General features: G+C 40.1%; 2 protein-coding genes across 5 annotated transcripts in view; one reads left to right on the top strand and one right to left on the bottom strand.

Moving 5' to 3' along the window:
* Nucleotides 1-7663, top strand: part of EPS8 (epidermal growth factor receptor pathway substrate 8) — a 183275-nt gene extending 175612 nt beyond the window's left edge. For all 3 annotated transcript variants that reach the window (XM_037845336.1, XM_037845335.1, XM_037845338.1), the window contains 3 exons: nt 3428-3608; nt 4517-4646; nt 6396-7663. In XM_037845336.1, coding sequence (XP_037701264.1) covers nt 3428-3608; nt 4517-4646; nt 6396-6509 — 425 coding nt within the window. In that variant the 3' untranslated portion in view covers nt 6510-7663. The remainder of the gene's footprint in view (nt 1-3427; nt 3609-4516; nt 4647-6395) is intronic.
* A 14312-nt stretch (nt 7664-21975) lies between these two features.
* Nucleotides 21976-23361, bottom strand: part of PTPRO (protein tyrosine phosphatase receptor type O) — a 254990-nt gene continuing 253604 nt past the window's right edge. For both annotated transcript variants that reach the window (XM_037845676.1, XM_037845675.1), the window contains one exon: nt 21976-23309. The gene's annotated coding sequence lies outside the window, so the exon portion shown is untranslated. The remainder of the gene's footprint in view (nt 23310-23361) is intronic.

Below are 23361 nucleotides of genomic sequence, written 5' to 3' on the forward strand. Positions count from 1 at the left end.
GATGTTAGGCCTTTTATTTGAGTTTAGTCTTTTGAAATCAGAAGTGTTATTTTAGAAAGAGGTGTGAAGTTAGTCTGGTGAGTTGTTGTTTTCTGGAACATTGAAAATGAAACCAAAACCCATTTTCCATTTCTTGGAAGAAGACTATGCTATGGACTGGTGATGGTCAGTGTGGTGGCTTATTAGTTTGTAGATAAGAAAATAAATCTTTTAGTTTAGGTGGTATTTTTTATTCCTTTGAGATGCCCTCATGCTGTATAGTGATATAATGTAGGGATTTAAAAAGAGTTAACTAACTAAATTGTATATGGTATATTATTTAAATGTATCAATCAATAGTTTCTCTATATATTTCTCCCCCCCTCCCTTCCTCCCTCCTTTTCTCCCTCCTTTCTTCATCCCTCCCTTGTTTCCTTCCTTCTTTCACATTTTTCTTGGAAAGGTCTCCTGAAAACTTGGTCATTAAAAATATTAGACTGAAATAGCAATGATATTTCACACTTTCACTTATTTCCCAGGAGCACCAAACGCTTTCTAAAACACTTTCTCTGAAAAAAAAATCATTGAACAATGATCACAGAAAGCTCCCTCAGTGACCAGGTCATGCCACTTGCCAAGTTTATTAGCTAATTAGATTAATATGTCTGTTCTTTGTTCTTATCCTTGAAAGTGATACACAGATAATATATCTATGTACGTATACATATATTTCTTAGACATACATATAAACATTATTCCCCCTGCCTATACTTACATTTATTCCTCATTTTTCTCATAAAAGTATATTCATATAATCTTCTTTCCAATGAATCATAAAATGTGTAGGGGAAAGAGGGATATTAATTAAGTTAATCACAGCTACTTTTAGTGACTTTGACTATAAAACAGCCCCAAGCAGAAAATCAGAAGACTTGGTTCTACTTCAATTCTGCTTCTGATTAACAATATTAACTTTGACAGATTATCTCTCTTCTCTTGGCCTCCATTTTCTTATCTGGTTAATTAAGGTATTTGGATATGATCCTTTTCCAGGTCTCTCTCAGTGAAAAAATCAGTAGAATGCCTCATTCATTCATTTATGCAATAAGTAATGACTTCCTATGCTGTTTTTTTCCCTTCAGCTTATATTTTAATGAATGGAGACAGATAAATAAACAAATCAGGTGATAGAGAATATTAGAAGGTGGTGAGTACTTTGAAGAATAATAAAGCCAAGGGGCTGGAGATGGGGTTAGATTTTAAATAGGTCGGGGGAAATCTAAAGGAGAGGAGGAGTGAGCCATGGGGATATGTGGGGGAAAGCTCTCCAGGCAAAGGAGATAGGGGTGAACCTTAAAGTTGAAGAGCCCTGAGGAAACCATTGTGGTTTAGTGTGGAAGGATCCGGGAGGAGAACAGTGGAGTTGCCACCAAAGGTGGAGATCATGTAGGGCCTTTTATTCTGAGTAATTTGGATCACATGGAGGCATTTTGAGCACAAGAGTTTCAGGATCTTACACTTGAGAGTGTAAAGACTTACACTTTTAAGGACATTATACCCGATGTATTGAAAAGAGAATGAAGAGCAAGAGGTGGGGTGGTAGAGAAGGGAAATAAGATGAATTCATAGGCTGGTAGGTCAGACAAAGATGGTAACATAAAAAGTGGAGTGAAATGGTTGGATTTGATATAAATTTTAATAGTAGAACCAAAAGGATTTGTTGATGGATTGGATGTCGTATGGGACAAAGAAGAATCAAGCATGGCTCTGAAGTTTTTTTGCCAGAGGAACTAGAAAGATAGAATTGCCATTGACTGATTTGGGAATTTGAGCATAACGCAAGCTTTGGGAAGAAGATCAGTTCAGGTTTGGATCTGTTATATCTGAGAGATCTAACAGACATCTAAATGAATGTATCAGGTAGATTTCGGCATATATGAGTTTAGAGTCTGAGGAGCAGTCTGGACTGGAGACGTAATTTTGGTTTTTACATGGTATGTAAAACCATGAGGCTGCACACAATGGTCACTGGAGTGGGTGCAGGTAGAGACGAGGTCCAAGGATTGTGCCACGCGGCCCTTTAGCATTACTTGGTTGAGAAGTTGAGGAGATTCAGAAAAGCATATTCGAAGAGGTATGGCCAGTGAAACAGGAGGGAAATTAGGAAAATGTGGTATCCTGGATGACACAAATGAAAATATTTCAAGGAGTAATCGTCTGCTTCAAATGTCGGTTATAGGTTTAATGAAGTAATGACTGAGAATTGACCCTTGGAGTTTAACAAAGTGTAGTGAAGGGATGGGGGCAAAACCTAATTGCAGTGAATTTAAGAGAAAATAGGAGAATGGATTTGGCTAGTAGAGACAACTTTTCCTGGAGTTTGCTAAAAGGGGAGCAGAGAAATGAGGCAGTAGCTGGAAGGGGACATGAGATCAAGAAAGGGCTTGTTAAAGATGAAAGAAATAGTAGCAAAATAATAGCATGCTTGTATGCTGATGAAATGATTCTGTGAAGAAGGAAATTAATGATGTAGGAGAGTTGGAGAAATTGCTTTCAAAATATTTGAATAGACAGAGGACATAGAGTTTAGTGTACATGTGTGGGGTTGGCCTTAGGAGTGTGGAAAAGAAGGCAGAGTGTATGGGTGAAAGTGCCGGCAGGTGAGGAGATATGGTAGGGGAATGTATGGATGTTCTTCTAACTTCATTGTATTCAGAAATCAGGAAGTGAGATCATCAGCTTAGAGTGAGAATTAGGGAATAGGTATTGGAGATTTGTGGAAAAAGTAGAAGATACTAAATACTTGTCTAGGACGTGTGGGGAATTGTATGGTCTAGGGCAGAGTTCCCCAACTTCGACACTATTAACATTTTGGGCAGGATCATTCTTTGTCGTGGGAGCTGTCCTGAGCATTGTAGGATGTTTAATGTATTGCTAGCCTCTACCCACTACATGACAACAGCACCCTCCCCCCACCCCACCGCCAGTTGTGACAACCAGAAATGTCTCTAGTCATTGCCAAATGTCCTCTGGAGTCCAAATTGCCCCTGGTTGAGAACCGCTGGTCTAAGAAGATGTAGTATGATTGTCAGGTGCATTAACAGCTCCCTCGATGTTCATGATCATGAATTTAAAATGAGATCATTCAATGTGGTTGTGTTATATTCAGCTGTACAGGTGCAGGCACAGAATAGGCAGAAAGTTAGATTTAACCAGGGCTGGGATTTCTGCCAATCGAGTACAATGAAGAGAGAAGAGCAGAGCCAGAGAGTGATTTGAATAATTGATCATGGAATCTATACTAGGTGAGGATGAAAGTGAGGAAAGATGGTAGGATCAATTGGTTGTAAGTGCTATTAAGGGCAAAGGATTATTGGGATTGGCTTTCTAGAGGGAGTGACCCAGGTTTAGGACTTTTCAAAAATAATCAACTCTGTATTGGTTCTAGGAAGGAAATCTCAGATGGAGGAAGTACAGGATGAGCTCATCCACAGACTGACCATTGGTCGGAGCGCAGCTCAGAAGAAGTTTCATGTGCCACGGCAGAACGTGCCAGTTGTCAACATCACTTATGACTCCACACCAGAGGATGTGAAGACATGGTTACAGTCGAAGGGATTCAACCCTGTGTAAGTCTACCTGGGAAAATGTTACAATTCTGCATGTAAAGCATGCATTGTATTATTTTGACTACTAAGATGTCATAATTGACTCTTTAAAAATATAAGAGCCCAAATTGTTTTTGCCCCATACTCAGGAAATGACTATAGCCGACAGTTTGCTAAAAAGAATTGGGAGAAGCAGAAGTAATTGTCATTTGATGGCTAGTTGGGGCTCTCTATCACTGGTCCCTTAAGCAAACTGTCAGCCGCTTTGAGGGCTGGGAGCTTTCTTTCTCCCTCATCGGGTTACATAGTGTAGGACTATAGCTTTAGCTGGACTCCCCAGACCATGCAGAACATGCAGGCTGCAGGTCTTTCTCCTGCAGGAAATTGTATCTCAGGCAAATGAAAAGTAGATATCTTTACCCATTGTAGATTATAATTTAATAGAGTTTTTCCCTTACTTAATCCATGGTAAAGGTTCTGTCATTTGTAATCTAAGAATCTGTAAACATTTTATGTGCATCTGATACAATGAGCTATTTGAATGATATGTATTCAAGGGACCTTAAATGAGGTTAATTGCTTAGTTAAATGCCTGGTTTTTAGGAAGCTATATATTCCTTCTATGAAACACCAAATTTCAAGGAATTGATGTGAAGCAATGATGATACAAAACACAATTTGCTCCTGTTTGATCTTCATAATCAATCATCTTGACCTTGAACTTCATAATTAATCATCATGAATTTCTCTTACTACTGTCCTGAATAAGCACTGTAATGGCATTCAATGAGTTCCAGTTTATGGAACACTAGAAAAGGGAGGTTACTAGCAGGACCAGAACATTTTTTCTCCTTTGTTTTTTCTAAGTAATAATTTTAATGCTTTATTTCTCCTTTCTTCTTCTTCTTCTTCTTCTTCTTTTTTTTCAGGACTGTCAATAGTCTTGGAGTATTAAATGGTGCACAACTTTTCTCTCTCAATAAAGATGAACTGAGGACAGTCTGCCCTGAAGGGGCCAGAGTCTTTAGCCAAATTACTGTTCAAAAAGCTGCACTAGAGGTATGACTTGTCAACCTAAGCCAGTGTTTTTCTGCATTAGTCAAGATTGTGGACTGCAAATTGAAATCTCTGGAAACAAGTGTTTATGGCCATATTGGTCAATGTCCCTCTCTTACAGAACTGATTAAATTTGACTTAGCTTTGTAATTTGTCACTGGAGACCATTAATATCCATTTGCTGGGAGATTGTTACAAATGCTTATATAACATGAAGCTTGAGCATGTACTTTTGGCCATTTAACAAAAAGCTTAATGTTCACATTTTATAGGCATTAACTACTTCTCTAAGCTTTTACTTTTGAGACAATAATAGATAATCACTCTGAATGCGAGTCAGAATTCTTCTTGCCTCTTCTTAATATTTAGTTCAGAGAGTCTAGCAGGTTATTGTTTATATGGATTTAAACACCTGGTTGTGTGTCTTAGGCCTTTTTATGCCTCTAAATAATCAGGGGAAAACATTAGTAGGGATCATAGGAAATGAACCCTGAAGAGTAATTATTTAGTCATAGTTATTGGTATAAAAGCAGGGAAGTAAATGTTTTCTAGATTGGACACACTTAAGTTTATAACATCCTACTCTATTTAAAATGAGCTATGTAAGGAGAATAGTTTCCAACTGTTACATCTCACAGTCCTTAATACTTTTCATGAAAGTTATCATTGGACTCAAAGGCTAAAGTCTTTGGAGTGAAATAGATACATAATTATTTCCAACAGATGTATTATATAAATTCAACAGTTAAATATCTCAGAGTAAAATAGTTTCGTGCATATAACCCTGTAACCATTCTCAATCAGGAGAAATGACATTTCCCTTGGATGTTTTTCTGACATTGATCTTGGAGGTTCTGTTTTAGAATTTGATATGATTGGTTTCCATATATTGAGTATGAATAAGGATTATATGTTTTCTAAAGGAGTTTTGTTACCATTATGCATTCTAATTGCATTCTAATTTTGTTGAAAACATATAAATTCCTTTTTAAATAGGATATGATAGAAAATTCCATATTCCTAAAATTGCCAAATTCCTTCAATCCAGAACTGCCTGTCATTGTCATTTGCCCTCACCACCCATTTTGTCGTGGCCTCTTGCTGCCTCTGGATGTGAATGGAGCCCAGGGCTGACTACCTGAGCATCGTCGTGTTCTGCAGCAGCCTTCCCACCTCACCCTTCCCTTTAATCTAGCTTCATCTTTTAGGTTACTCACCTGTGTTGTCAGAGACTTCTACTGATGAAAGTAGAATCATGAGGGTGCTCAGGGATTGTAGGTAGGGCTGGGAAAGAAGAAAAACTGCCACGATGTCAGAGGGTCAGAACTGGGTGGAAGGAAACTTGGCATCTTCTCAGCCCAGTCTTTGGCCCTGATTTAAAATCCTCGAAAGGCAGGTAAGTATCTTACTTGAGCCCAAACGGATTATTTGATAATTTACCCTCTTGTTGTGCACACATCCTTTCTCCCAGGGGATGCGTAGCATTCCCTGTGCATCACTGATTTATCTTTATCTCATTCAAGTGGAAGGCATGGGGGAATGAAGTGCTCTAAGATGTTTTATAAATGAAAAAAAGAATGTGATATGTTAGCGAAATCCAGAAGTATCACTTATTGAAGGGCAGCCTTCAGTTTTCCCAAAGAGATAGTAGCAGAATAATACAAAAGACCTCTATCCTGAGCCTTTGCCTTACTTGACCTGAAGCCTACACAAACCAGTAACCATCTCACCTGAACCATGTTTATTTTTCAGGATAACAGTGGCAGCTCTGAGTTGCAAGAAATTATGCGAAGACGACAGGAAAAAATCAGTGCCGCTGCCAGTGATTCAGGAGTGGAATCTTTTGATGAGGGAAGCAGTCACTAATTTGTTTATGTGTTGTTTTTTAACTCTATTATTCTTGGCATTATTCCAACATGCTTTGTTTTAAGAAGCCATGAAGGGAATGTCAGACTCTTTCTTGGTACATTTAATTTATCACCATAAAACAATGCAAACCTGAGTAAGCAGAGGCCTTATTTCTTGGCCCATTATTTTTATTAAAAATGAAAATTTTTAAACTCAATTTTGTAACCTTGGGAAATATTTTGACCAATTTACTAAGGTGAGGTTTCCTTTATTGGATTAATTATTTCCTATACATCTCAATATATGAACAGGCATTTCTTGACAGTGATGAATTTGTTTATTGCAGCAAAGCAAAGATATTGCCCATGATTTAAAATCTATAAATAATGTCAATTTCTCCTGTCACTATGATGTCTGTCGTTTAGGGTGGGGTTGACTTTTTGCTAACCTCTGCTTACTCAGGCCTCTTCTCTGACATATTCAATGATAGAATATTTAGATTTATTTAAAGTTCTTAATGCCAACATTTAAAAGAAATTAAAACATTTTGATGAACTGTAAAGTACAACAAGGCCTTGGACATGCAAATATAAACCTACAGAGCATTCCCAAGACATTTCATTTTTCATGGCTTTGTTGATCACAATTCCTGTATAGCTTGTGTTTTGATTTAGTTTATATCTCACCTATATTATGTATACTATGTTCTTATATATGAAAAAGCACAAATGAAAAAGACGTCATATACACTCAAAATCTGTCAAAAGAAGTAGCCTGTGTTGATGTGCATTACAGTATTTGCTTAATGAAGGCCTCAGTTTTGAATATTGATATAAACAGTTAAAAGGAAATTGGGGCCATTTTATGTGTTTCTCTGTGTCACGTTTTTCTGGTAATAAGCATCACTTAATTTACATATATCTTAATCCTGTGAAAGATTCTAGAAGAAGAAAAGAAAGATACCTAACCTTCAACAAATGTTATTTTTGGAAACACGATTTTTGTCATTAAATGTTATATTATTTCACATATATAAAACAGATGTTATGTAAGAATGTTGTATATTTTAACATAAATCCATTTAGAGAGATTATCTAGATTCATTATCATAGTGCCTTTTCCCCATGAGTCAGCTGGACAGTCTGCAATAAACAGTATTTGCTGTATGTTAACAAATGACTCTTGTCTCATGGGGATCAGGGTTGGGTGGAATGGTAAAAACACAAGTCCACTTTTAAATTTTTTTATTATTAACTAGGCTTCAGTCTATTTCTGAGTGGACAGTAACCTCTATAAAACACTTTCTTCGGTTGTTGCTCTTCTTTCCACTTGTCTTATTTCATCCTCTTTTCCTTCTTATGTCTAGTCACACTGGTCACAGTAGTAAAAACTTGTGATTGCCCAGTGTTTCTACATAAATTTTTTATTCTTTGACTATAATAACTCTGTAAGTTGTATTTTTATAGATGAAGAGATTTAAGTTCCTAGAGGCTAATTAACTTTCTCAAAGTCTTGAGGGATGAATACCCTTGTCTTCCGTCTCTCAATCTTTCCAGAGAACTGTCCCTTAGACAGAATAGAACAAAGGTGAGAAAGAAGTGGGGAAATTATTTTAGATCTTTTCCATTTCATAAGTAGGCACACATTTATAACTTGGCCCTTATTAAAAAAAATCTTTGAAGATATAGGGATAAAATAAAGAAAATAAAATTAAAGTGTTGAAATACCTGTGTATAAGTAGCACATCTGACATTAAAAGAAGTATTGTAATTTATAAGTATGGCTTTATGACATAACATTACTGAAGATGAGTATTGCAGAGGTAGTAACTGCAGGAAGCAGTTACCACCGTTAGGTTTATGAAGACAGTGAGGAGAGTTGTGATCAATGAAATCTAGAAGCTTACAGGAGAGGCCCTACAGTACTGGATCCTGACATCTGAGGAGTCTGTCGTGGTACCTTGTTGCTTTGGAGGAAGGATCACACACAGCTGGTAAGAAGGGGGCATCTAAGAAGGGGGCACAGCTTAACTGACGCTGTTGCCTCAAGAATTCAAAGAAGAATTCAAGGATTGAGAAATGAATTCATAAAATCTATAGAGCTGGAACTCAGATGTCTGAGGAGAGCATGCTGGCCAGCTAGTACTCGAATCTCTGAGTGGGCACAAGATGTGTCGGAGAAAGCAAACCCATGAACCAACTGCTGCTACTGGGAATCAATTACTACTTATAGCATTAATGAACCATTCTTAGATGATGTTGATAGGAACAGGAAGTAAAACAGGAGGGAGCAAGTCCCTTCTTCTCCTGCTAGCTGTCTAGTCTCCCTATAGTACAATCTGGCAGAACCTATCAGGAATCCATCCACCTGGCAAAGCCCCAGGTAATGAAGTTGAGAATGAAGGGGTAGACCTGAAGCTGAAAGATAATAGTTGAAAATGAGCCCATTCCACCTTTTGGTTACTTAACATCTGTACTCACTCTTCTATACATTTTTGAAATTCCATACAATAATAAAAACAATTTTATGCTTTCACCTAACAAGATGCAATCAACCTTCTTTGCTATTTAAATAGAGTATTTAATATAGTGAATTTAATACAAACAATTACTTAAACAGTAAGAAAGAGAACACTGAGATATCAGAGAGGTAGAATAATGGGAACCAGTTCCCACCCCTAGGCCTGTGGGAACAAAGGAAGAAGTTGGGATCAACAGCCTTAAGAAGGAGGAAGCACCCTGGAAAGTTTGGACACAAAAGCTTAAAGAAGACTCTGTTTGATGCCTCAGGAGCTCAGAGGTGAGCCTCCCCTCTTGAGCTGAGACACAGACTCTTGAGAAGGCAATTTGGCCAGGTAATGCTGGTATCTGTGGAGGGTGCAGTGATATTGGCTGTGAAAATACAGGGGGAAAACCTGGAAACTGGAATCACCTGCTGCTACTGGAATCAACGCCGGCTGCCAGAGTGAAGATCTGTTCTCTTATTCACTGGTTTTAAGCCATCTGATTATGGCATGTCTTTGTGTAGGTTTCTTCTTGTTTCTTATTCTTGGTGTTCATTTAGCTTCTCAGAGCTGTGGGATTATAGTTTTCATTAAATTTGGAAAAATTTTTTTAGCCATCTTTCAAATATTTTTTCTGTCCCTCCTGCCTCCTGTCCTTTGAACTCCATTTTCATGTATGTTAGGCCATTTGAAGTTTTTCCAAGTTCACTAATACTCTATTAACATTTGCCCAGTCTTTTTTCTCTTTCATTTTGGGTGGTTTCTATTGCTGTCTTCAAGCTCACTAATCCTTTCTTCTGCAATGTCTAATCTGCTTTTAGTCCTTTCCAGTCTATTTTTCATCTCTGACATTATGGTTTGCATCTTTAAAAGTTTGAATTGATCTTTTTTGTGTGTGCTGTGCCTCTACTTGCTCAATATTTTCTTATCCTTGTTAATCATATGGAATAGTGTTAAATATTTGCCTTAATATCCTTGCTTATTAATTCTATCATCTTTGCAACTTCAGGGTTGGTTTTGATTGATTGTTTTTTTTTTCTTCATTATGAGTTTTTTTTTCTTATTTCTGAATTTTATGCCTGGTAATTTTTAATTGGATGCCAGACATTGTGAATTTTACCTTATTAGGTGCAAGATATTTTTGTATTTCTATAAATATTATTGAGCTTTGGGGATGCTGTTAAGTTGCTTGGAAAGAGTTTGATCCTTTCTCATCTTGCATTTAAGCTTTGTTAGGTGGAACCAGAACAACATTTACCCTGGGGTTATTTTATCCTGTTACTGGGGTGAAATCCATCTGAGTACTCAATTCAGTATTGTTCCATGAATTGTGATGTTTTTCATTGTGCTGGTGCAAAAGGGAACCTATTCCTGGTCCTGTGGAGCTCTGAGAATTTTTCCCCCAATCCTTTCAGATGGTTCTTTCCTCAGCCCTGGGAAGTTTTTTCATACGCTTGCACTGATCATTACGCAGCTGAAGACTCTGTGAGGACCCTATGCAATCTCTGGAGCTTTCTCTTTGTGAAGCTCTCTCTGCTCCAGTACTCTGTTCTGCGAACTAGCTCTCTTGACTATAAGCTTGTGTCTTCAAGTCAAGGAAGAGTAAGCTGACTCTGCATGTTTTCTATCTCTCCACTGTAACTTAGAAACAATCTCCAGGCAGAAAGCTGAATCACTTATAGGGCTCTCCTTATTTGTTTCCCATCTTTCAGTGATCACTGTCATTCATTGCCTGGCATCCAATATTTTAAAAACCATTCTTTCACATATTTTGTTTGCTTTTTAAAGGTTGTTCCAGTTTGCTAATGCTGCCATTATGCAAAATACAAGAAATGGATTGGCTTTTATAAAGGGGGTTTATTTGCTTACAAAGTTATAGTCCTAAGGCCGTAAAAGTGTCCAAACAAAGGCATCAACAATAGTGTACCTTCACTGAAGAACACCAATGGTGTCCGGAAAACCTCTGTCATCTGGAAAGGCACAGGCACATGGTTGGCATCTGCTCCGGGGTTCCAGTTTCAAAATGGCCTTCTCCCAGGACATTTCTCTCTAGGTGTCTCAGGGTGTTCTCTTAGTTTCTCCCAGACAAACTCTGGACTAGCAAAAGTCTACTTTCAATGGCCATCTCCAAAATGTCTCTCTCAGCTGCAGCACGAGCGCCTTCTGTCTGAGTTCTTATAGGGCTCTGAGTTCTTAAAGTAAACTAATCAAGACCCATGCTGAATGGGTGGGGCTATACCTCCATGGAAATAATCTAATCAAAGGCATTACCCACAGTTGGGTGGGTCACATCTCCATGGAAACAACCTAATCCAAATATTCCAACCTAATCAACACTAATATGTCTGCCCCCACAAGATTGCATTAAAGACCATGGCATTTTGGGGGACATAATACATCCAAACTGGCAGATTCCACCCCCCTGGACCCCCAAATGACATGGTCTTTCCACATACAATATCATCCCACATTTGTCATCCCATCACAATATCACAAAAACTTATTTCAGTAACAGTATGTAAATACAAGATCCTATCAAAATCAGTTATGGGCGTGGTCTGTCCTAAAGCAAAATTCCCCTCTAGTTGTGGACCTGTGAAACTTAGAACAAGTTATCTGTTGCCGAAAACACAAAGGAAGGGACCAGTTGTAGGATAAACATTCCCATGCCATAGGGAGAAACTGAAAGGAAAACAGGGTTCACTGGACCAAAACAGTTCCTAAAACCTGCAGGGCAAACTCCATTTGGGGGACATAATACATCCAAACCTGCACAATGTTTTTTTGTTTTTGTTTTTCTGCTCCTTTCTCCTTCTTTTCCTCTTCTCAGCTAACTATTACATTATGTTAGACCACTTGACATTATCCCAAAGGTCCCTGAAGCTCTGTTAATTCTTTAAAAAATATTTTTTCTCTGTTCTTCATATTGGGAAGTTTCTGTTGATCTATATTCAAGTCCACCAGCCCTTTCTCCTGTGATCTTCTGTTTTTCAATATACTATTCAGACTACTCAGAGAATTTTTTGTTTCAGTATTGTGTCTTATAGTTCAAGAATTTCCTTTTAGTTCTTATAGCCTTCTATTTCTCTGCTGAGACTTTCTATCAGCTCACTCATTAAAATAATTTTCTTTAATTCTTAGAACATATGTTCATTTTATTTCTTTAGCACGCCAAAGACTACTTGCAGTCTTGATCTGTTAAATCCAACATTTAGACCCTTTCAGACTCAGTTTCTATTGATTGATTTTTATTTTTATGAGGGTCCTATTTTCCTGTTTCTTTGCATGTGTAGTAATTTTTAATTGTGTACTGGCTGTAGATGATGATCTGGATTATGTTTTAGATACTCTAGATTATGTTGTCTTCTTTGGAAAAATATTTATGGCAGTTCAATACTGGCTGATCACTTTGAACACGTTTGGCTTGGTTTTAGCTTTGATGGGATGGATTGTGAAAAGTCCAAGGCATTTTCCAAGATCGTCTAACTTTATCGGACTCAGTCTACAAACTTTGTCTTCTCTGCAAATTTTTTCAGGGTTTGATTTTAGGTTTTCTTTGCACCTTTGAAGAGTGCTTTCACTCCAGTGTGGGATCCTTATTTCTAAGGCATCCCTTTTTTGTGTGTTTCAGGTGAACTCCCAGTATATTTTGTATCTCAGCTAGATGTCTAAGGTGTTAATAGGTGTTAAACAGATCTCTTCACTTTTGCTGGGTTGGACCTCCAGTGTCCCCCAACATGGCTCAATCTCTACTACCTCTGTTCTACTCTCAACCTTGTAGCAGCAACTTGCTGATAAACTTTCTGTAGTTTTTGCTCGGTGCCAGGGATTCATGGTGAACTCACAGATTTCTGAAACCACTCTCTGCACAAATTTGCTTCCCTTCCTCAGAAATTCCAGCCATTTCTGGTGCCCTGAACTCTGATCATTGTCTCCTCAGGTCAGCAAGACCAACTTGTTCTGTTGGATCTTAATTTACTTCCCTGCAGTGGAGAAATTGTCCCCAGGCAGATAAGTTTTCTTTATCCCAAGTATTGCAGTCTTGCACTGCTTATTAAAGAGGACCAATAAATTTTATCTCTTCTTCCCTCTCCCCCTTCATAGGCACTGGTTTGGGGGTGCAAACATGAGAAGTACTCTAATAACTTAAAATGCTTCCTATCATCATTTTCTCTAAGAAAATGAATAGGAAAATGTGGGATTCAATTGTTTTCATAAATTAACTTTTTAGTGACTGCATTGAGAGTTGGGTGGACATCTCCACAGGATGGGTCTTACTTTCTTCTCAATGCTTTGATAAGGAAACCAGAACAATATTAGATGGTGGTGCAGACTCAGTTAACTAGGTTTATATAAAGACCGGTTGTTTCTGAGTGGGAGTAGACAACATTCACTCAGAAAATATTTAGTAAGTGTTTACTTTAAGAATTAGGTTTTCAAAGTGAAACCTAGATATGGTCTCTGGCATCAAGGAGTATATAGCCTAAGGAACTGTTTTAAAACTTGCATTCTTTAGCCCTGTAGCTAGTCTTATTGCTCTCATGGAGCAAAATTATACCCTAAAACCAGTAGTGCTAATTTCCCAGAGGCTGTGATGTTTAAGCTTGTGACATTTAGTTTTTCCTGAAGGGAAAATATCTTGTGTCTGTGCTCCTTGTAGGGTTGTGTAAAAGGCCTCTAAGAATGAATTGGGAGGGGGAAGGGATTTATCATTCTACCACTCTTCTCTTGGATCTTCTTTTCCTTATTAAAAAATAAAAACAAAACAAAAAGCATAAAATGCTCATAAAGCTATGGTTGCTGTAGATGAGGCCCAGAGCAGGGTTGTTTCAGGCAGTTCTGTGTCCCCCACAGGAGTTTCAGTCTGTATGCATGTCTCTTTTCCCCCAGGGTCTTAGTTCATCAGGCCTATGACAAATACCACAAAACGGGTTAGCTTAAACAACAAAAATTTATTGGTTCATGGTTTTAGAGGCCACAAGTTCCACACCATGGTCTCAGCAAGGCCGTGCTTTTCTCCCAGAGTCGGTGGTGTTCTCTGCCATACGGTCCGTGGTTTCCTCCCGTGTGGTTTTTCTGACTTCTGGCTTCCAGTTTCTTCTCTTTATAAAGCCTCCCATAATATGGATTAAGACCCACCATAAGTCAGTTGGCCACAGCTAAATGGGATTTTAGGAAATCCTATTCACAAATGAGTCCACATCTTAGCTGACAACATCTGAAAGGGTCCTCCTGTTTACAGATGGGTTCACACACACGGAAGCCTGAATTAGGTGAAGAATATGTCTTTGGTGGGGGTACTTGAGTCAGTCAGCCCCGCCCCACCCATTCTCTTCCTACCATCTTGGTTCCTCAGTCCCTTCTTTCCTTAGGCTTCTCCAAACCTACTGCCCACATCACCTCACAGCCTCATTTCCCGAGTAGGAGACAGGAGAGAAGCCAAAGAAGCCTCTGCTCTGAGAATATTCTCAGTTTATTTGGAGAGGGTGGTTGTTTAGCAGGAAAAAAAAAAATCTTCTAATACCCACTTCTTGTGAAAGAAATGTTTAAAAAGTAAAACCTAGTAAAAATTCTGATAAGATAGATTACTAAGAACTACATAATTAGACTAACTGAAGAGGCTATAATTGGGGAAGATAGGGCTATCAGATTCTCTGAGGGATTGAAGGCCCTAAAGCTGGATTTCTGTGTGGACCAGGATATTTTAAAAACTGAGATGCTTCCTGAAGTGCCTCAGGCACGTCGCCCTTCGGCTGGTGCCGGGAGGAGGTCGGCAGTGCCCCAGGGCTCCCCCCAGGCCCAGATGGTCCTGGCCCGCACTGCCCCTGCGGCACTCTGCTTCCCGACTGCAGTGCCAGGCCTTTGGCCCAATTCCTGCCCCTTTTCTGAGCCCCCCCACCCGGGGAAGCCCTGGGGAAATCTCCTCCCTCAAGCCTGGCTCGGGAGTGGAACATAATTTCCCCAGCTTCCTTCATTTCTGCTATCCCTGAAAATGAGCACACAAGCTCTTTCAGTCAATGGAAAAACAGAATATAACACACATGACATACACATGTACCCGTACATACACAACTGGTGAGAAATTCTTAAATGAGAAGGCCTTTCACAGTTTTTCCCGCCTTATAGTTTCTTATTCTGAGCCAGCAGCATAGGCTAAGGCCTTCTGCCCTCCCATCTGGGCTTAAGGAAAGAAAAATAGGAATTGACTTACATGTGCTGACAACGTTCACTTACATCCCCACTTTACAGATGTGGAAATTGAACTCAGATAAGTTGTTACTTGTAAAAAGTCACTCCGTAAGTGGAGCAACTAAATTTGGGCTCACCTCTCGGGGACTTCTATATATTATGCAAAACCTCTTTTCTCTCAGATGTCATAGGTCAGTGTAAGAAAATTTTTAAGCAGAAATAGCATTTTTTAAAAATGAAATTTCTTATACCATGGTATGAAACAGGTTAAAGCAGCTCTGGTTGAAGCTGCTGAGAGAAAGTTTAGAGTCTCATTTGAAATCACTGATCTTGGTTCCCTCCTCCACAAAGGCTTTCACAGTTGAACTTGACAGCAGGCTGGGGACTCATCTTTCCATGACAATCAATAGATTAGGAAATATAGTTCTCGGTCTTAACAGTCTTCTTAATCTCTGGGGAAATTCCAGATTGCTGACCATCCCCTCAAAGCACCACATTTAGATAGGAAAGTCACCTTTGGACCGCCTCTCATAGCTGATGCTTCAGAGCAGAAATTATATGCGATGCCAATAAACCAGGCAAAAATTAACCGATCCTGTTCCCAATCTTCCTGGTGATAGCTGGACCAGAACAGGGAGTGAGCACTGGCTGTGTGTTAACCTGTGGTGGGGTTTATCCAGCGCACATGACAATGACGGGGTCCTCTCCAGCTCCTGGGAAACGTGGTGGAAGGATCCCTTTGCCTTGCACAAGTGTATGAATGACAGTAGCAGAGCTGTTGGGCCACAGGCTATGACAATTGCCATGGTCTGTTTCCTAGTTTTCACAAGGCAAGAACATTGAGAGCATTAATAACCTGTAGCAACCCAATATCCTGCTGCCAGTGAGTGAGGACACATTTTATATTCAGGAAACTTGGCACAGAGAAATTAGTTTACTGCCTCATCTCTAAAACTAATCTTATTATGAGGTAGGATTTAGGCATTTGGGTCATTTGTTTCACTTGTCTTGTAACAATATTTTTTAAAAAATGGGGAAATGCCTCTTGTTAATTTATGCCTTGGAAACATTGCAGTGGGTTTACAAAATGCAAATTAAAACAGCTATCTGGAATTGCTCGGATGCTTCCATTTCTTTTAGCATCTGTCCAACTGAGTTACCCAGTCCCCTATCAGCCATGGATTTGCAGACAAGGCCTCTGCCTCTTACAGGGTTGCTGACTCCAAGTTTGGCACCAATTAGTACTTAGGGTATTAACTGCTACTCTGGGGAGCAGGCCCAGTGGAGGGTGGTGGTTATGGGCAATCTAGCACTCTGATCTCAAGGATCAGCTCCGGCTTTGGCACCACATACCCATACACAAGGTCTATATTTCGTCACACTGCGTTTACATTCTCGCATCTGTGACTGTGTGGAGGGTTCAGGTGCCACCTGGGAAAGTGAGCCAACCCAGCTCAGGTTCCTGCTTCGCCTCCTCTTACCAAAACCCATTAGGAAATCCCAGAATGGCCCTTGGAGACTGTGGGAGGCTGGCTTGTACTTGGGAGCCATGGTGCTCTTTTAAGCCCCTTTCCCTTGTTATCTGGTTTAGCTCTTGAAGCCCTATGAGGAAGATACTAGCACTGTGTCCATTTCATAGATAAGATGACTGAGTCACACAGTCAGGAGCAGTCTTTACTCAAGTCTCTCCATCCACAGTCTCTTGTTCCTGTTTGGTCCTATGCTGTCCAGCTTCCCAAGGTTGCTAGTTAAGGGGAGGATGTCATCTAGTTGGGTTTTGGATACAAAGGAACCCCTCCAAGACCATTCTATTCTTACTTGTAAAGGCAGTAGCAGTTGTAGTTAACTTTTTCTAGGTTAAACAGCACTTTGGATTTTTCTTGTCTTTAGGACTGAACAAGGCTTTGAACTCCTTCCTGCTGCCCTGGAACTCACCGTGGCACACACAAGGCCAAGTACTGGGTTGCTCGGCCTTGTCCCACATGCCAACCTCATGGCCTGCCGTATGTTTGGGCATTCATTGATGTGTAACCACTGTGTGGGTCTGTTTTTATTTGGAATCCAGGACACTGATTCAGAGCCAGTAGCCTAATATAAGGCTAAAAATATTCCAATGGGTTTCTTAAGTAATGTTTTAGTAGGGGCTTTGAAAGGGGCAGCAAGAAGAATTGAGAGGTCTAACATGGAGCGAAACCACTTCTGCAGAAGAATGCATTCTATTTCCATAGAAGAGTTTATTTATTATAAGAACCATCATTGCTTCTGTGGCCTTTTCCTTCGCCCTTGTTTTGCATTCTGGATGAATCTTGCTCTGCTCTGTTTCCTCTTTGACCTGTCTTCTGGGAAGTTTATCAGGCAGTCACACACCACTCCCCTGAAACAATCCCACTGTAACTAAGACTGAACATAGTTGTAAAGTTTCCTTGTATTGCCATCTCAGTTAAGTCTCGGTGACTTAACACAATAGAAATTTATTTCTTGATCGCATCATAGGCTAATGCAGGCAGGTGTCACCATTCCAAGCGGTGATTCAGGGACTGAGGCTTCTTCTGTCTGGCAGTGCCATCATCTTTAATATGTGTCCTCCAAACCCTCTGGGAGAAAGAGACAGAGAGAGAGAAGGTTGCTCCCAGGTGATTTTCGTGGGCTAGGTCAGGAAGTAGAGTCTGTCACTTCTGCCCATCTTCCACTGACAGGACTCAGTCATATGGCGCCACACTAATGGCAACGGTGTTGGGAAATACAACTCCAACATATGCTCTTACATTTTTAGCAGAAGCCCTGTTAAAAAATATCCATTGTATTTTACTAAAGGATCCGTGATCTGGAGCTGTCTGTGAAGGCCTGGAGAGAAACTGTCGCTTTGAGGTCTGCCAGGAAGAAAAGCTTCGGAAGGCAGGGGTGAGGATTGGTCACCCATGTGGGTCCCAGTGACCGAAACACAGTGGATGTTTTATGAACATTTGGCAAGTGCAGGAAAGGATGTACATCATTCATATACTTTAGGGCAGCTCTAAGTATACAGTCTTTCCTGACCTTGCTTTAAAAAAAAAAAAATCACCCATCCTTTCCTTAGTCCTACATTGGATACTTTATGTGTTTCTACTCCAGCATCCCTAACATTTTGTTACCGTTATTTTCTCTCTAACTTCCCCTACTAGAATGTAAGCTCCTTAAAACGGACTTTGTCTCACCTGTTTTCATAGCCCCAGCTTTTTTCCACAGTGTCTGGCATATAACGTTGAGTAAATGACTGATTTTCTTAGACAGTGAGACATTTACTATGCCTTAAATTGAAAGGTTTCCCCCTATATTAAACATATGACCTGGAGATGAAGTATTAGTTCTGTTCTGTTATGTGCTAGCAGTGATGCAGATGAATGAGGAGTCACACAGTGTGGTGGGAACAAAGGCCTTGGGCTGGACATGCCTGGTTTGGAATCCTGCTTCTGCCAATTTATAACGTGTTTGTTGTGGCTTCCTGTACATAACTGTTCTCAACTTCTTCACCTGTTAAATGGGAATTTTTACCTCATAGTGATGTTTGCAGTTGAGATAATGCATACAAGGGGCTTAGCACATAGTAGTTTCTCAGAAAGAAACTGCCACTGCTCCCCTGAGAGTCAGGAGGGGAAACCGCTCCTTCTGCTGCCCAAGGGAGAAGCTGGTCCTCTCTCCAGATCAGCGCTGGGCAGCGGCACACACACAGTCTGCCCTTTTCTCAAAATGGGGAGGTGGCTGTGGCCTTCAACCCTACACCAAGGAGAGGCCTAGACCCTTATATTCTTAATGAAAGTTAGGGTCCTCAGGCGTGTAAACAAGAGACGGAAAGGCCTCCTCACCCACAGTGGGCTGGGCTTCCTTGTGAGGTGGTAACGCCTTGTCTCTGGAAAGGTTCAGTAGAAAAGAAGTAGCCCTCTGCCTGGGAGATGGTTGGGGATGCTCTTTAGAGCAGGAGAGGAGGCTGTTCAGTGATTCTCGAGGAAGAGGGGACATGTCAGGGTCTCTGGTGGATAATGAGTAACAAAACCATGTGTTCCCGTTATTTCTGTTATATAAACTATAGGGGAGAAAAAAGCCTACCACCATTATCTTGGCTGCTTGGTATGTGCAGACGATATATTGACAAGTTTTGGGAGTTCTCAAGTGGAAAATGCTGAAAAACACAACTAAATTTTTCTTGTTCCTTTCAACAGTAACAACAAAACTGATTCCATGATGTTTTTAAAAGCCACTATGTTGCCCCATTTGTGCTTATCATAGTGACTTAGCATATTGTAAGTGGTCAAGAAATCTTTCCTTGGTGGATTGATGCATTTGACATGATTAGATGAACAAGCATTTGTGGAATAAGTGATTCAATGAATGAATGAATGAATGAACAAGTGAATGACTTTTCCTTTACTCCAGGATAAAACAGTCCTAGTTTTTCCAGGTCTTGCTGCTATGTTTTTCCATACACCTAACAGTCCTGGTGGCCCCGCCCTGGACAACCTTCAGTGTGTTAATGTCCCTTTTCTAATGCAGCTCCCAGAACTAAACATTTTACCCCATCTTTAATCAAGTGACCTATCAGGATAAGGCTTTGTGATAAGTATGAGCTGAAACTGAGAACAAAAATCCTGCTGTTGTAGAAGCCAGGGTCAGAAATGTCAGGCATTACATTTTCCTCCCATGGACGCAACTGGGGCTGTTAAAACCAGTGGTACAAGGTTTCAGTTTTTGCATGTGTTATGTTTCTGTTGCTTTATAATCCCTTTGGCCAAAGTGTATGTTATGTTTAGTCACGGGCATGGCCCCTAGACTCCGACTCTGTGCCAAGCACCAGCTAGAGATCTGTGGGCTAGAAAATGAGCCAGCTAATTTGAAGCACATTACATCAGACAGTTCCTGAGGTGTAAAGGAAGGCCTCCTTGCTAGAAAGCAGGGAGAATTTTGGCTGTTAGAAACTGGACTTGGGAATTTCAACTGCTTGGCTGAGCGCCAGTCCTCTAGCAAGCAGCTATCCTGTGGCCTGCAAAAAATTCAGATCCAAAGCCTAAGCCCCTGCCTTCTGTGCTAAAACCACAGCCTCCTTTGGGAGATGTATTGCCCCTTTGGAGGCAGGGGTGGCTTTTTAGAAGAGGAGAGCCATTATAATACTTGATGTTAAAAAAATCTTACTAAATTTTCTAAATGTTAAGTTTCAGGGGCAAGGTTTTCTCTGCAGTGGGAAATTGTAAACCATAAATTAGAATGTTGTCCAAAGAAATGGCATCATCCATCACTCTTTCTTTGCTTTTGAAGTTAAATGAAATCACATAATGTGTATTGATGGATCTATTGGTGTCAACTCTTAAATTTATAAATTAGATCCTAGTCACAGTTATCTCAGAATTTCTCAGAAATTTAAAAAATTGACTTGCAGCCAAAGAATGAGATCCCATTCAAAGTTACATGTTTTATAATTCAAAAGTTTTCACCTCCTTCTATGTGCTGCTATACAGGTTATGATGAACTGCAAGTACTAAGGCCTCCATGTTTAGGACAAAGAACTACTCAGGTGATAAAAACCCTAATTAATAACATGGAGGCCCTGGCAGTCTCACCTCCAATGCTTTAAGTTGGGTCCTGGGGTGGAAAAAGAGCTGGGTAGCATGGCCTTAGGCTACATTAGAGAATGTAGTACAAAGCACCATTATACCTACAAAATATGGAGCTATTATTAGGTCATTCTACAGTTGAGTTAACCAAGATACAGCAAAGATAAGTTCCAAGGTAATCTATTAAGATTAAAACCCAAGCCCTCTGATAGGCTGATGCTTTTCCCACGGTAAGCTCCACAAAGCCAGGAGCACCAGTGTTCCAGTGATGGAAAGATCTGGCAAAGTGTTTTAGTGCTGCCTAAGCTCTTGAGTCTATTTATTCTAAAAGATGGAAAAACATAGGTCCTGATTTTATGCTTGTGGAAGTAAAGACAGCAAATTCCAGGAGAAATAATTCGCTCTGGTTTGACTCCATTCCCATCAACTGAGTTTTTAACTAACTCTGGATACTACATCTTTTCTTCTGGGGACTTGGGCTTTGCCACTATGTGAGCCCTCCCTGGAAAGAGTGCTCAAGAAAACATGAAATATATATGAAGTGCTTTAAGTTTCATGGGAAATAACATTCCAGTCCTACAAAAATCCTGTTGGCTTCTGAGTGAAATGTATTCCAGCTTACCCACACATCTTATCAGCTCTTCCATCTTCCAAGGCTGCACACTTCACTCCTGACCTGTCCGTGTGTGAAAATCTAAAACTGTCACACATACATTTGCCACCTTTCTTTAGTCACGTTAGCTCCTGAGAATGTAGTGATACATTATTAAATTCCAAGAAAGAAAATAAAGGGGTAGGGGGTGGTGGTGAGAAGAGGAGGAGATGGCAGCAGGGAGGCATGAAGGAGAGGAAAGGAGGGTGAGAAAACCTGACAATCCCTGAGGAGCCCAAGCTGTTAGCCTGCAGGGGATGGACATCCTCTCCTGCTCACCCTGCAAGGTGAAATGGAGACTCGCTGGCCAGTTCTTGCGAGAAACTGTGCCAAGGTCTGCTGCGGCCAGGCCTTCTCAGTGACAAGAGACTGTGGGGTGCAGAGCTGTTCACTTGGCATTCTTCATCATCCCTAAGGTCACTGCATAAAATATTAAACTAATCTTACATGTATGGCCTCAAGAAAGAGATCAAAAATGGAGGAAAGTGGGAGCAAGGGGCAGAGAGGAGCACAGCCTTCTGGAAGCACAGGTAGGAAGACTCCCAGGAGCCACACTGCCACAGTGAAGCAACAGCTTGTGTTTACTTTCAACTCAAAATGTTCCCTTGGCACCCATACCATCACCTCTTATTTATAAAGAAGTGACACAAAGTAGCAGGCTTTGCAATGCCATCAATGTCCATTTTGACCACACTCATGTCACAATACACAATTATGCACTGTAATTATACAAAATCCAAAGAATAACATGTTACTAGTTACACTGGTTAAAATGAAACTGACAACCAAAAAGAAAACAAAACAAAAAGAAATTTCTGTTGAAATCCATAGACTCTTGACATTAATAATAAAAATGAAGACAAGTAATTGTCCTAGCATGCTGCAATTCATTGCGGTAACTTCGTAAATTCCCAGCTCTTTGGGGGGAGAAAGTGCATTTTTCACAGCCTATAGTTCTCAAAGAAATAGCTCTCACGTGTATGCAGGTCAACAGAAAAAGGAATGCAAAGTCTAGGCACCAAGATTGCTCAGACAGCAACAGAGGCTAAAGAGTCAGATTGCAAACTCTTCTGAACCAGATCTGGTTTGTTGAAAAAAGAACCTGGACAGTGGACAGTTATGTTAGTCCAAAAGGGCCAAGGAATAAACATCCAACTGTTAATAAAGAAGAAAACCATCAAGAACTAGAACACTTAATATTTAAATATTTTCTCTACTCTACTTTGAAGCTGCATTACAGCTTTTCATATTTGGAATAGGAAAACATACTTTGTTGATCAGTGGGTAGAACACCTCTCTCTTCCCCCATCCACCCTCGCCACTCATGATCCAGTAGCTTAATGGTGGACGATGGATATCACTGGTTCCATTTCCTTGAAGTAGAACTGCCATTTCTTCATGTGTGGCCATGCCTCCTTTTATTTTATTTTATTTTTTTTTAATAAAGTGAGGTATAATTTGATACTAATAATGTCTATTCCTTCCTGGGCTATGGGCTAGACCAATGACATGGGCAGAAAACAATTCTACTTTCTGATAAAACCACACACATACTAAAAATATTGCACTTAAAAAAAAAAATAACACCTCAGCCCAACCAGCCAAGAAAGGGCCAGCTGAACTCTTTGGAAGTGCTGTACTTCCTGCTGTTTGCAGAGTGTCTTGACTTTGTGGTACTCGGTTGAATTGTCCATTCAAAATGTCCAGAAGTGAGAGTCCAAAAGACACTGTAGGCTCTTTAAGGCTATGTCTTTCCAGTGCTTCTAAGAGATTAATGATCTCCTTGGCCACATACTACAAAGCAGGGACCCTTCTTAGCAAAATGGCTAGGAGGACCCTCCCCCCAAAAAAATCCAGAAGTCAGGGAGGATGGGTGCACATCATGTCCTCTCCTGTGAATGAGAGAAAGACAGTAAGCAGGCTGGGATAGCAAAGCCACACATC

Source organism: Choloepus didactylus, chromosome 8 (genome assembly GCF_015220235.1).
Source record: "Choloepus didactylus isolate mChoDid1 chromosome 8, mChoDid1.pri, whole genome shotgun sequence".
NCBI lineage: Eukaryota > Metazoa > Chordata > Mammalia > Pilosa > Megalonychidae > Choloepus > Choloepus didactylus.